We start from the raw sequence: 15,160 nt of genomic DNA on the forward strand, positions 1-15,160 counted from the left end.
CATAAGAATTCTTGATTACGATGCGATCAAGTAACAATCAAATTTTGTAAAATTTTCAGAAATTCTGTGCAATTCTATGGCTTACATAAAACAAACGTGCTTCTTGTGGATTGCTTTGTCAATGCGGTTGAAAAAAAAACGATTAGACATGTTTGTTAAAGTCTCAAACCGTATTACCTAGTACAAAGTCGAGGATGTAAAAGAGAAGCGTACGCGTTGAAGGTCTCTCCATGCATGTTGTATGAAAATCGCGCTTACATGGCATACTGAAGCGATGCGAAGAGGCATGGAAAGTGTGCTAAAGCGTGAAAGCAGTGCGTGTGGTGCTTCGACGCGTCAAAACGCTAGAAGACTATTGAAACTATTTTTTTGCAGCACTCATATTGTGCGTGAATTTGTATCTGATGAAAACTGTTTTGAGAAAATTCAATTGACAAACACAAAAAGGGTTCTTACTTATATTTGAAAAATAAAATGTGCTTTGTAACACTGAACTGATTTTCAATACTATACAATAAAATTTCCTAACTCAAAATTATCATTTGGCCATTCCATAGAAAACAATAAAATCTCACAATGTTCCATGACTTATAAATACGAGAGTCGTTATATTTTCAATTATTATATCCCCAGCTTTTACTATAATAAAGTGGTAAATTGTTCTCAAATTTTACCTAAAAACGAACTGCATTTGGAGCCATTCGTGATCTTGTTTATGACATCGATGATTCAAGCTTAGAAAGGATACCCATTAAACGTTTACAGTGCTCGAAGGAAAGGTAGATATTTAAAAGAATATTTCATTCCATAGATACAAACATGATATTATGTCTATAACTAGTGTGTTGCTTTAGTAAATGTAAAGCAATTCTTCGTTCATAACAATAGAAGTTTATTCAATTAATTTTGTGTGAAAAAAGGAATTAAATTTCAAATTTCTCGAAAATTATACTTGTTTTTTAATATTCGGTTCACACTTAAATTATTTCACCGACCTCAGTAAAACGTTTCGCCGAGAACCCAACAGCTGAGAATTCGGTAATTTTTCAATCCACATTTTTTGCCGAGATCTCGGCAAACTTTACCGAGATTTGGTAAACATCCGAGATATCGGTAAAAGTTTTGCCGATTTTGTTCTTGGCGATTCTGTTTAGGTGTGTTGGCCTAAAAGCCATTATTATGCACAACCAGTACACACTTAGAAAATATCACCGACTCCGGTAATTTTTTTACCGAAATATAAACCGCTGTGGCTTACAATTCAAGTAGTGACCACAATTTAAGCAGTTATTTGAAATATGTTTACACATTAGACATTATTGTTTTAAATGTCTTAAAAACTGATACTTGATGGAAGGTCCAAATCGTGACCTGAAAAAATAAGGTAGATTTAATTTACAAAACTAATACTCTACATGGTGTTTCTATAACTAATAAGTGATAATACGACGCATTTTATTTTACGAAATTGTAGCAACAACTTTTTAATAAAGAATATACCTATGCGGGGTGACTTGCAACACTTAATTTTCAAGCAATTTAAAGTTTTATAAAAGTGGAAAAGTTTTGTGTTAGGTCTACTCTATAATCAAATGAGTAATAATTCATCAATCAACTACAAACACTCGTTAAAAATATTGTTTGGTTAAGATATTGGACCTTGATGATTTAACACCTCATTTTCCCATACATAAATATTCCAATTATTTTCTTACAAATAAGTAATCGAAATGCTCTTGTACTGGTTCGAATGTTTTAAATACATGAATAACAATAGTTAATAAGTCCGACTAATAAAAAATATCAGCATTTTGTTAGCAAAATCTAAATTAGCATTGAGTGTTGCAAGTCACCCCGCACGAGGACATTCTTAAAAATTCATCTTTGTTATTATTTTTGATATGATAAAATATTAGGATTCAATCTTCTGTCATCACATTCTGTAAGCGGGCCGGCCATTAAAAGTACAAAAAGGAATTTAGATTTTTCGATGATGTTTAGATCATGGTTTTGACTGATTGAAGTTGAAAAGTGTTGCAAGTCACCCCGTTTGACGGTAGGTTTTTAAATAAAATCACTCAGGTCGTACCTACTTACGGAAAACAATCAGAGAATATTAAACAGATGCAATACTATCGCGTTGACTATCACACCGAATCAAAAATGGCGGCCTAAAAAATATCAAATTACAATTTGATCGGTTAAGGTGATTATAAAACGAAGCCAACCTTCGAATTTTCAAGTGCACAAGACTGGAGAATCTTTCAATAGTCCGCGATAAAAATAAATCTAATTACTTGCTTGTTGGTAGTGACCAATGGGATAAATTTTCAACGAGGAGCGCTGTTTGGTTCTCAAGTTTTGTGTTCTTGAAAATTTGAGGTGTGGCTTGGCTTCGTTATATAATCACCTTAAGCATTGTAGCACTACGAACTGAAGTACGGTGAAAAATTACAGTCTACGGCGAGCAAAACAATTTACAGTTTTTTCGGTAAATAAAACAACGATTTCGGTAAAAGTGGACGAACATTGTTTTGATTTTTTATATATAATATAGGGGTGTTCGGTAAATCTCGTTTGTAATACCGAAACTTCAGTTAAATATTTATTTATAGTATGTTTCCGGTAAAAAACATTACCGAACAACGAGAAAAAATCTAAGTGTGTACCAAATATGTTTTGATCTTGAATTAATCAATTTGTCTTTTTAATAGTTATTTTGGTAGTGATTCAAATTTAAGAACTGTGTCACGAAAATCTGGATTAACTATTCATTGGTTATTTCATTAACGTGATCAATCGTGTGTTCAGTCTTGTAAATTACTCATTAATTCGGTTATAGATATAGATATATAACTCATTAATTCTGTTATAGATATATATATTTTTTTAATTTTAATATTGTATATACTATTAATCATAGCCTAGGATTGCTATTTCGACTTGTTTCGTTTGGGTTTTATGGGTTAATTCACAAATTTCATAACGCCAAAAATTGTCATTTTTTATACCCAACCACTCCCTCGTAACGCAATTTGTATCTTCAGTACACCCACCCACCCCCTTTAGCGTTATGAAATTTGTTGGCCCTACATTGTAATTTCTAGTGGGCTGGACTGCCGAATGATGACGAAAAACAACTTGCTTTGTGATTTGAACGGTTTTCTTGTACGTCATCACGAAGCAATGCTCCTGCTTGATGAAATGATTTTTACCCCCTTGCTATACATTCTACAGAGTCGCCTTTACAGGCGCCAGTTGATGCAGATGGACATAGGAAAAGAGAAAAAACCGAATGAAGCAGCCATGCGCTCTCTCTCTGGTTGCAGGCAGTGTGCTGTTGCTGAAGCACAAAATCAATGAAAACAAGGAGCGCATTGAAACTCTTTCGAAACCTCTCCCAGCATGCCATACCATTTTTACCTCTTCTCTTCTCTTTTCGCCAACACTTCACTTCACTTCTCTTCTCTTTCAATATGTCATCAGCCTACTCTCCCTTTCACACTCTCATAAGATGCACTCTAAAAATTGATACCCAAAAAGCACAGATTTTCTTTCATAAATAATCGTAAACCCAAACATGTTTGAATAATTATTTTTATCTTAGCTGTTTTCCGATAAATCCTGCATACAACGGGTCTGTAAGGTGAAGGTATGATGAACAAAGTTAATTTCGGAAAATTACATACTGTTAGGACCGGGAGTATTACAACGATTGCTGCAGCAGATTGGTTTAATTCCTCTTCCATGCCGAACTTTTTTTTATGCACTGTACGATCTAAAACTTTGCTAAAATTCATATACGTGGGTTTGGGTACACTGAGCTAACTCTTATAGTAAACACTATATGTTACGCATATATTTTTGCACTATTGGATTTTCATATAGTATTAACTTGAGGGCGGAAGAGGTAACTTCAAGTTATATGCAACGCATATGATGAGGTGCTGGAAGGAGCATGATAGTATTATATGCCAATCATTTAATATCTGCAGAAGAAAGGTGTGTACAGGTTTTATATGAAACCGCAATATATTCAAATGAAGCCCGGCGGATTGATTATATGCAAATGCAATTTGTTTTATTAATGTAACAAATAATTCGAATGTATGTTTCAAATATTAATAACAAGGTGTTTTTACTACATATTCAAGTTTTATTATTTTTATTCCAATATTCACACCAATTTTATATACATATATAATGATATAATAAAAAGCATGTTTTGCCATGGGGCCTTCCTTAGCCGAGTGGTTAGAGTCCGCGGCTACAAAGCAAAGCAATGCGATTCCCGGTCAGTCCAGGATCTCTTCGTAATGGAAATTTCCTTGACGTCCCTGGGGCATAGAGTATCATCGTTCCTGCCACACGATATACTCTCAGTTATTAACTATGAATGTACTCATTAGAACACTAAGCTGAGAAGCAGGTTCTGTCCTAGTGAGGACGCAATGCCAAGGAGAAGAAGATGTTTTACCATAGCTTGACATGGGAGACACTTTCGCTGATATGGTAAATCTCTTCCAGGGAAACCAGTGTGATGTTCAATTGGCTTTGCCGACCGGAAGAAAAATCTCGAATCTATCGTGGAGGAATAAAATGTGTTTTCTTAGAATTCCGTCTATATTACTGATAAAATATTTACCTTTGAAAATACTTCTGCTGGATTTGATGTTCTATGTCGTTTGTACCAGTTTAGAAAAAGGTACGAATCTAGAAAATAGATTTCTAAATATTAATTGTCTCAAAATTCCTTGTGTTTTAGCATTTTAATGATTTAATCACCTTTTAAAAGAAGTCAAGAATGTATAACACAACTTCACGTACAAACGTTCCATTTTTCCTACTGACATTTCGATCATATTTTTTACAGCGCATACCAGCATATAACATTTAACGAGGCATGCTGTTTGGAAAATTTAAATGCGAAGCATATACCAGGTAAATGCTTGCAGCATATGATACATATATGAACCCAGCATCTTCAATGTTTATTTGACCCTTGTTGTATTCTAATAGCTTAACGAGTGATGAGTATAGGAGTGTTTTTGAAATGTACGTGTAGCGCAGAAACTATAGCTTATATGAAATTTCTGATAGAATAACCTGTTCAATTTATTTCAGTGTAGGCTGGGTACGAAGGACAGAAACCAAAATCCTCACCGGCTGTTGTTATTTTGTATAATATTGGTTGATATAAAAAGTTGAAACGGTGCTCAGTTTGTGTATGCTTGATCTATTGCTTTCTAGGTAAGCATTTGTCCGTGACTATTTTATATTAGGAAACTGATTACGAAAATGCAACTTTCTTTGTATTTTACGAATGGGAATTCCTTTTCCTCTTGGTTTGCACAAATTGATTCGAAAATATGGAGTATTGCTTCGAAAACAAAAGCACTGTATAAAACATATAACTAAAATCCACGAAATATGGGGATTTTGCTAACATTAACAGGTTTAATCATTTGATACATTCACAAGCAATGAAGAATATCCCGAGCAGAGATTGAGAGTTTAAACATAGTTTAGTGGTGAGTAGGTACCTGATTTTTACTCCATTGAAGACTGAAATCAAATTAAACATTTTCAGATTCAACATTAATCATAGATATCAATTCTAATTATTAAGCAGCAAAAATAGCATCGATATTACAAGCGAATGGCAACTTTTTTTTTTTATCAAGATTCTGTAAAATTGAGAATGTTTTTTTTTCTGATTGAGTTTATTTTGCAAGTACAGTGACGAACAAAGCTTTGAGACCATCTTGTTATTTTTCTTACAATTGCTTAATTGTTATATTTTTATCGTGTTTCCATTGTTATACGAGATTTGTTGTTTTTTGCGTCTATAATTTTATTTCACTATTCTATATTCATTTACGGAACAAAACAATTGTAAAAAGAATGAGCAGGAACATGCAAACTTGAGATGCTTGAAAAACCGTGCGACAAAAACATTAGACCACTGCTATAAAAGTCGTGTTCTACCAAATACTATATGGACCATGATTTGTTATTGTATGGGATCGTCCATTAATTACGTAAGGGTGTATGGGGGGAGGGGGGTTTTGAGATTACTTAAGCACCCTCATTTTTTTTATTTTCACACAAACAAATCTTACAATGGGGGTAAAAAGCCCCCCCCCCCCCCCCTTTTGCCAAATTTGTCTTACGTAATTAATGGACAGCCCCTATCATATGTCTTCTAGCTTTACATCGCAGTTTTCCAGGTGTACATTTTGATAATAGCATAGACAATGTTCAACACGGATAAATTATATGTTTTTTATTTACTTTTTTCAAAAGAACTTAGCTTTGTCTGATGATATTTGTAGCATGTTTTCGTTTATATTTAGTTCAAAAGAGTTGATTGATGTTGGTGCTATTTGCTTCATATTAACCTTCAGGCTGTCGCGCTGTTATACTTTGCACAACAGTTGTGTTTTATATGCTATCATTTTGTAACAAAGATATCTATCGGCACCAAACCAAAATGTGTTCCTCAAGAATCTTCTTAAGAACAATTATTATAGTATTATACTCGACAGTTTTTAATTTACAGTATGACCCTTTATAATACGGTAAAATCAACAAATGTATATGAAAGTCGCATAGTAATGAACGCACTATATACGGTTCGAGTAAACCGCAGTTTGAAATTGGTATATCTCAAAATCCAGATAATATAGAAACTTGGGGTCTTTAGTAAAGTTGTTCTGGAAGTGAAGCGCTATCTGATGGTACCGCATTTAATTCGGAATTTGACCGCTAGGTGGCACTAGTGGGCATGGAAGTTTTACTTTTGTTTTGCAGATATTTCAGGATCTTGACCATTTTGAAGGATGTTCGGCAAAGTTTTTTTAGTAAGTTAGGGACTATCATTGTTCGAGATAGCTGATTAAAAATTTTGGCACTAAGCGGCGCTAGAGAGCATGAAAATTTTGTTTGCGGATATCTCAGGAGCCTGACTACTTACAAAGATAGTGTCTTCGGCAAAGTAATTCAGTAGTTCAAGGGCTATCATTATTTGAGCCAAGAAATAGGATATTTTGCCACGAGGCGGCGCTGATGATTATGAAATTATTATTTTGCGGATACTGCAGGATCTTGAGTTTTTAGATAGGCACCTTTGGCAAAGTTGTTCAGAAGCTCAGCGACTATGATTATTTTACAAAATCTCGAATTTTAAGGATTGAACAAAGAAAGAATTTGAGCTACTGAACAACTCTGCCGAAAACGCCATCTTTCAAAGTGACCAGGCTCCTGAGATAAACCCTTGATTTGAATTTGGTGTACAAAACTATCCAGATCTTTTGATCTCGATCTCAACTTTCTCGAAAACGTGTTAAAGATTACCAAGAAAACTGTCGAAATTTGGAATAGTGTTGATAGACAACATAGAAAACACCTAATTAAACCGTATCAAACATATTCCATGCCAACCCGAAACTGCAGTGTACTGCTAAGATAAGGAATATTCTACGAGTAATCATGGATGTCACGGAACTCCATATGGTTTTTGTTAGAGCACTATTTTTCTAGTTGTGATCTTAAATTTTTGTCACGTTTTTTTCCAACATTCCAGTCAGGTGGCATAAAGCTTTGTCCGTCACTGTTTTTTTCTGATTTTATTCTCACTTTAGTCATTCAAACTAAATACAAAAAAATATCCAAATTTACTTAAGATCTGTATTTAATCACATTTCGTTCTCATTCCCTCCTCGGCATGATTTTCATTGAAGATAGAGATAACCGACTGAATATCGAATCTAGGAGATTTATATATTAGTAACACAGTACGATAAAACCAAATGATTATGATCAATAATACGTCTAAGCATCGGGTGTTGTTCAAATTTTCCAGGTTAAGCGTAAGCCGCTGGCTTATATACGTAGGTAATTAAGCACCAAAAAATGCTTGGCGAAGGAAACGGGTATCACTTTGTGGTTTAAACTGATCCAATATCGCGACTGTTCCCAGTCTGATTTGCTACTATTTGTGAATATTTTGGTTGGTTTTAAAATAGTCATGGGTGATTTTAAACGTTCTCCTCATTCGGAGATTAATAACTGTTACGAGAGTAATGCAGTGTCTGGTCCACGACTACCTGCTGGCTGGACTTTTCTTTTTTGTTTCCTCTACTTAAGGCTGTTACACCTTTGTGCTGAATCCCTAAATATGAGATGGTCGTTATTACCTGATCCGCCTCTGGCATCTCCGGCGGCACCACTGCTTCCGGTTTTCAACGGACGAACGAGATCATCGCCACATGCCGCTTCGAATCCAACCTGGCCCAGACTGTGGCGTTGGTTCAGCTTGTTGCGCAGTTGTGTCTGCGCCGGCAAGGTATGGGAATGTTCACGATGTTTTACCTGCGAATAACGTATTCAATTATAGAATCATACACTGAGTGGTAGTAGATAAGGATACTCACACTTGAATCGGTGTAAGATTGGAACGTGGCCATCGGAGCGTTGACATCGCGCCTCGTTACCACCTTCTCCTGAATGGAGTTCAGCGTTTTGGAAAACCATGGCTGCCAACTGCTGCGATTTGTCTGCAGCTCGGTCAAAGTTGCGGTGAGCTGATGATGGAGATCCTGGAAAAGAGACAAACAATTTATTATGGAGCATGATAAAATTGTCATTGAATAAGCCCAATATCCTTTCCCACTAACCCAGCATCTTTCCATGACAACTGTGGAGATGCAGAGGTATACTCAGTCTCTAGTAGCAACTAACATTCCTTCCATTTCAAGATGACCGAACTCACCTGATTCTTACACTCCGCTTCTACCTGGGCTAGCTTGGTTTGTGCCAACTCCTGCTCCAGTTCCAATATCCTCTGTTTCGCAATCAGCAGCGGATCCAGCGGACCGAGATTGCTCTCCGTTTGGGTCGAAGTTTGATCATTGTTGTTCTCATTGTTGGCATTCTGCAGATTCTTGCCGTACGATTTATGCAACGGGGAAGACTTCGGTATACTGGACGAACATTTGGAACAGCCGGATACGGTTTTCTGTGAAGCAAATTGTTTTAGACAAGTTATCCAAGTACATTTGTAAACTTATACTCACTGTCAAGTCCTCCAACATTTGGTGAAGCTTGTTGTTCTCATTCTCTTGTCGCTGTATTATCTGCTTGTAGTCTCCAATGATCCCGTTGTTCTTTTTGTCCACCTTCGCGAGGGCTTCCATTTTTTCGTTCAACGTCACAATCTCCTGCTGCAGTTTGCTCCTTTCCTCGTGGAAACGCAACTCGTACTGCTTCAGTTCCCGTTCTTTGCGCTCGTTTTCCTCCTTCTTGGCCAGATATTCCAGTTCGTATTTCTTCAGCTTCTTCACCTTGCACTCGAACGCGAGCTTCATCAGCTTCTTGGCTTGATTCTCGCTGCGACACTTCTTCGGCAGTGTCACACGGAAGTACTTCAGAATTCCCTCGAAGTCCAGTTCCAGGAGATCTTTTTTGCACACAGAGAGCAATGTTAGCGCCACCTGAAAGAGCACCGTGACTCCGTCGAGGAGGAACGCATCCAGAATGGAAAATACGAAGTACAGTGGGAAGCGTGCCGTGAACAGCGTCAGAAACCACTGGCTGGCAAACATGTGCGACTCGACTCCAGTGTTGAGGAAGTGCTCATACAAATCCGGCAGCTGATCCTTCATCAGCCGATTCAGCTGATACAGGCGGAGGTACAACGATTCGAAGCCCATTTTGTACATATCGCGAAGGCCGTAGTTGTACATCAGGGCTACCAGGACGCAAAAAGCCTCCTCTTCGGGCATCTGGAATAAGAAGGCAATGTCAATATACCTTTATATCTGTGCCTTGGGGTCATATTGACCCCAGAGCACAAAGAGCGGGTTTGTTTGACAGTTTTCAGCTATCTATAAATACTCACATGAAGCAACAAGCTGGCCGCTATAAAGCTCAACCCCTGGCAGTAGCCAACCTCCGTGTCGTACACCGCGTACGCCTTCGACACCTTGTACAAACTGTCCTGGCCCATGCCACCGGTGTCCTTGAAGTACCTATGCGCCGGGAATGTCCTGTTGATGTCCCGTTGAATCACATTCTCACAGCTGGTTTCTTTGGTAATCAGTATACGGTACGAATCAGCCATATCCGTTTTGTTCTCCACATTGGCCAACTTCTGCCAAATCGTCCCTCGCAGTATATCCGGGATGCCGCTGCGAACCAAGTACGCCAGATTCTTTGGTCGCTTGTCCGGGTTGTCACGATCCCATTCCACCAAGATCTCGTTCCAATCTTCCAGCAGCGCGCTGGAACATTCTTTGGATACTTCGCCGGTACCACTCAGAAGCGGTTCATCGCCATCCGAACTATAGTCCGGACTGGAGTCGTCGAACTCCATCGATTGCACACTGGCGGACGTTTTGAACGTCCACGTTTTGAAGTTCAAGTTCAACGAAAGTGATGCCGGTGGCGTAGGCTCAACGATTTCATCCGAATGATCGATTGATTCCACCTTCCAATTGCCTTCGCCACTTTCCTTCAGGGTTAGATAGTAGTGCATCACCAGAAGCCTTTTGTTGGTGAACAGATTTTGCATGATCCGAAGTTCGCTTTGCGACAGAATCATCACGGATGTTTCGATTACAAATCGCACCGGTTCCTGGATACCCTTGATGACTAGATCGACCGCAACGGTCAGTGATTTCTTCTGCGTTTCCGTATTGAGTTGTTCGAACGCCTTGTCGTTGGCTTTCCACTCCGCACGGATCTGGTACGGCAACTGGGCGTAACTGGCTGCAGTGGCAAGGGATGTGATCGAAGCCGTCATCGGATTTGGCACCGGTGGCGGCGCGACTACATCGGTGTTGATGTAGCCCATTGTAACCTGAGGGGAGGATAGTGGAAAGGGAAAATTAACTGAACTATCGATTTTATAACATACAAGTCTGGATCAGTTGGCTGATGGTGGTTTAGCATAACGGTCATTTGGCATAATTTCGAAATATGTGAAGCATGAAGGTAATTTAGGGCCTTCCTTAGGGTCTGGGTCATTTGGCATAAAGCCATTTGGCATAAGGTCATTTGGCATAATGCCATTTGGCATAAAGGACATTTGGCATAACAGCCATTTGGCATAACGGGCATTTGGCATAATTTTGAACAATGTAAAAATAAAGGGTCATTTGGCATAACGGACATTTGGCATAATATCAAACCATCTGAAAAGTAAGGGTTATTCGGTATAATAATTCAGATATTCCTTTTTTTATGTGAATTTTTTTTTGTAATATTACGCAAATGAAAAAGTCATGTTAAAAAGAAGGTCGAATTCCTATATAACAAAATAACGCATCGAACCGCTATGCCATAACCCTCGAAAGAATACCTTATGTTTAAAAGAAGGGTAAATCTCTAGATAAATATCATGACTAAACAGAATAACAGAAGATTAACTAGGGTGTCAATCAGTGACGCAATATTTCTTAATTTGAAATTGAAAATTGAAAACAAGGTAATGACTTTGGAAACCAAGAAAAAAATGCAGCAACATTGCTACTACAATTATCTTTTAAATAACATTTCGTGATCCAACGAACCCGATCAACCAGTGCACACTGGTCCAGGAAGCTAATTTAGGCGGACATGAGATTTTCGTCTCGATTTATTGATTTTAGAGCCATAGTTGCTCTGATAATATGTTCAGAATTGTCGGTTCCGGGTCATTTGGCCGAATGTCATTTGGTTGAATGCCATTTGGCCGAAAGAGTCATTTGGCCGAATGCCGTTCGGCCGAAATTGAAAACAAAAGTGAACTAGCATGGATTTATAATGAATTTCAAAGAACTCATTGATGTACACATAATTAGCATTTTAGTAGTATTTCAAGAAACAGTTCGTGCAGAAAGAAGAACATCCTAAATGTAAGCAGTTATTCACTTCTCTGCTAGCGGCGATAGCCACCTGCAGATGTTTGTAGTTAGATTTTGACAGTAACCAAAAAGGTTTAAGACTTATTCGTCCTTTTGCTGGATCTGGTTGTTTTGATCCCTCGGATCGTACTAAGTAATATATGTCATAGCTCTAGCAACCACAAGTCTTGGTTTTTTTGACTTACATATTCCCCGAGTCGTTTATTGCTATACGCAAGCAGGAGGAGAATGACACTCACCCAAGTTGAGGTAAAAAAAAAGTGTTTTGAATAAGACGTAACCCGACCAACCAGTCTTCATAATTCTTTATAGATCTTTGACCAACGATGGCGATTGCTAACGGTTCAAAACGAATCTATATCCATCGCTATCGAAAATCACTGACTGGTTGACCGGGAAGGGATTCTGGGGTAATATTCACCCTTGAGGCAAAACAACCCCACGGTGCCTTTTATGAGTATTTGTAAAAAAATTGGAAAAGATTCGTCAAGAGCGGATAGGAGTGATCCACAGCATGCGATTTTACAAATCCAACTTCCAGAAAAATGTCTAAATTTTTCTGAAATATTTGTAGAATCCCAGAAAAGTCGTTTTACTCCTGTGGTGCATATTACCCCAGATACCCTTATTATAAGCTTTAACATGAATAACTATAAGAAATACTTCACTCTTGAAAGAACAGCCAATGATCAAAAGAAGGAAAAATCTCTTATGAAAATTTAGGCAAGTGTAATGCATATAATAGTTTTATCAGTACAACTACAAAGAACTTCCGATGATTTAAAGAAGGTAAAATTCCCAATTAAAATATAAGCTGAACTATTTTCAATAGTATAACTCGAATGAATAGCCTATGTGCAAAAGAAGGAAAAAAATCTGATGAAATCAATAAAACACTTGAAACCTTATTACACCTTTGGTAGTCCAGAGGCGAATTAACCGTTACCTCAGAGTCTTGTGAGGAGTTGTGAGGAGTTCACAACTTCGTCCTGAATTAACGGGTCGATTTTATCATTCTCTTAGAGCTCTTATAGAGTGACAAAAAATTACGTCCCGTCACATTATGAAAAACAACAAATTAATTAGCTTATCTAATAACTGGCCACACTAATGAAACCTACATATCAGAGGTGGTGTTATTTGATTTTTATTTTCATGATTCAGCCAAACGGCATTCGGCCAAGTGGCCGGACACCGAATTTTCAGTACTACAAAGTGTACGTATCAATTTTTTTACGATGATTACAAGAGTAAAGTAGGAATAGGCCAACTTCTTTATTTTAACGAATCGTGAGTTGGTATGTTCAGCAAAGTTGTAGCAAATGATAAGAGTTGCTCAATATCAGTCATAACAGCGTATGGCTGATTTACATAAACTATCAATATCAGTTGCGAGCTACAGAAAATATATTGAAATTATGCCAAATGTCCGTTATGCCAAATGACCCTCATCTTTCACTTAGTTAAAAATTATGCCAAATATCCGTTATGCCAAATGTCCTTTATGCCAAATGGCGTTATGCCAAATGACCTTATGCCAAATGGCTTTATGCCAAATGGCCCGCTCCCCCTTCCTTAGCCGAATGGATAGAGCCCGCGGCTACAAAGCAAAGCCATGCTGAAGATGTCTGGGTTCGATTCAGAATTTTTTCGTATAGGAAATTTCCTTGACTTCCCTGGGCATAGAGTATCATCGTACCTGCCACACGATATACGAATGTGAAAATGGCAACTTTGACAAAGAAAGCTCTCAGTTAATAACTGTGAAAGTGCTCATAAGACCACTACGCTGTGAAGCAGGCTCTGTCCCAGTGATGGCGTAAATGCCAAGAAGAAGAAGAAGAAGATGAAGGTAATTGCTCGCTTATCTTATGATAACGCCCTAAAAGCCATTGGTAATCACGTGTGTAGCATGCCAACAAATGAAGGAATGCACATCCAAACCCTTCTTGGTAGGTAAATAGATTATGATCTACTCTGTATCATAGCATTGGTCACATATCCCCGAATTCTATTTCTCCGAATGACCCATTATCCCGACTAACATTACGCCGAATCCCATCACCCCGAATGTCTTATCACTCCAAATCGCTACAACCAAATCACTGATGGAAAAGTAATAACAATCCAAATAAAAAAATTATTTTGACAATAAGCTTCAATCCCAACAGTATAACGACCTTTATTTTGAAAAAAATCGAAATTATACCAACTTTCCATTATGTCAAATCACCATACATTGTTCGAAATTAATATCAAATGACCATTATGCCAAATATTCTTACCGCCAACTGACTTTATGCCAAATGTCTCGCTTGCAAAAAATATACATACCATGTCCAGAAGTTGCATATCGGCTTGCCGTACAATCTTCCCAGGGCTCAGCAGAACGCCGAAGCACCGCTCGATGAACAACGGGGGAAACTGCTCCGAGGGAATCTGTTTGACCACGATGCACACCTCCTTGTCGGTGTTGCATCGTAGCCGAAAGCTGGACTTGGCATCGCGCGGGACGGTTGTGTAGCTACTCTTGTCCTTCTCTTTGATCTCCAACGAAATGCCGAACTCGTACATGGCCGACTGGATCGGATTGCCTGCGCTGTCCGACGTGATGGAGGACAGCATAGCGTTGGCGCTGCTGTCCGCCAGCGAAGTGGTCATACTGGCCGGAACGCTCGGCGGAAGAACCCGCTGGAAGGCTTTGGCGAAGCAAGCTGTTGAGATAGAACAAAGAAGTTAGAGGTTATTCATTTTATTTGGAATTCCCATTAGGGTGCGGCTTTTTTTTTCGTAAGTTTGTAAAAGCCTAACCCAAGTAAATGCTGTTTATACAGCTTATTTCAGCTGAACGAACTGTTATCTAGTTATCTAACTACCAATGTTACTTGGGAAGTTCGTGTGCTCTTCTGAAATCAAATCACATAAGAGAGCTCAAAGTTTGACCAAAACAATAAAACGATTTAGATATGGCGTTAGTGACTGGAAGGTAAGTTTTCAAGATACAAAATATGATGTTGAACAGGTAAAGGGTACGTAACTTCATCATTTTCCAACCAATTTTAGCCCTCATTTACCCATGGCAGCTCTAGAGCTCCATTGAGACTTGAGGGTTCGATTCCCGGTCGGTCCAGGATCTTTTCTCAATGGAAATTTCCCTGACTTCCCTGGGCATAAAGTATCATCGTACCTGCCACACAATATATGAATGTAAAAATGGCAACTTTGGCAAAGAAAGCTCTCAGTTAATAGCTGTG

The 15,160-nt window shown here is 38.2% G+C and overlaps 1 protein-coding gene across 5 annotated transcripts in view; it reads right to left on the reverse strand.

The window, feature by feature from the left end:
- Positions 1–3,579: 3,579 nt before the first annotated feature.
- LOC5566291 (rab GTPase-activating protein 1-like) overlaps positions 3,580–15,160 on the reverse strand; it is a 51,592-nt gene continuing 40,011 nt past the window's right edge. For all 5 annotated transcript variants that reach the window (XM_021840879.1, XM_021840882.1, XM_021840878.1 and 2 more), the window contains 8 exons: positions 14,241–14,620; positions 9,902–10,861; positions 9,078–9,785; positions 8,774–9,019; positions 8,436–8,600; positions 8,199–8,373; positions 4,646–4,713; positions 3,580–4,581 (listed from right to left, as the gene is read on the reverse strand). In XM_021840879.1, coding sequence (XP_021696571.1) covers positions 4,474–4,581; positions 4,646–4,713; positions 8,199–8,373; positions 8,436–8,600; positions 8,774–9,019; positions 9,078–9,785; positions 9,902–10,861; positions 14,241–14,620 — 2,810 coding nt within the window. In that variant the 3' untranslated portion in view covers positions 3,580–4,473. The remainder of the gene's footprint in view (positions 4,582–4,645; positions 4,714–8,198; positions 8,374–8,435; positions 8,601–8,773; positions 9,020–9,077; positions 9,786–9,901; positions 10,862–14,240; positions 14,621–15,160) is intronic.

The sequence above is a fragment of the Aedes aegypti genome, chromosome 2 (assembly GCF_002204515.2).
Source record: "Aedes aegypti strain LVP_AGWG chromosome 2, AaegL5.0 Primary Assembly, whole genome shotgun sequence".
NCBI classification, from domain to species: Eukaryota; Metazoa; Arthropoda; class Insecta; order Diptera; family Culicidae; genus Aedes; species Aedes aegypti.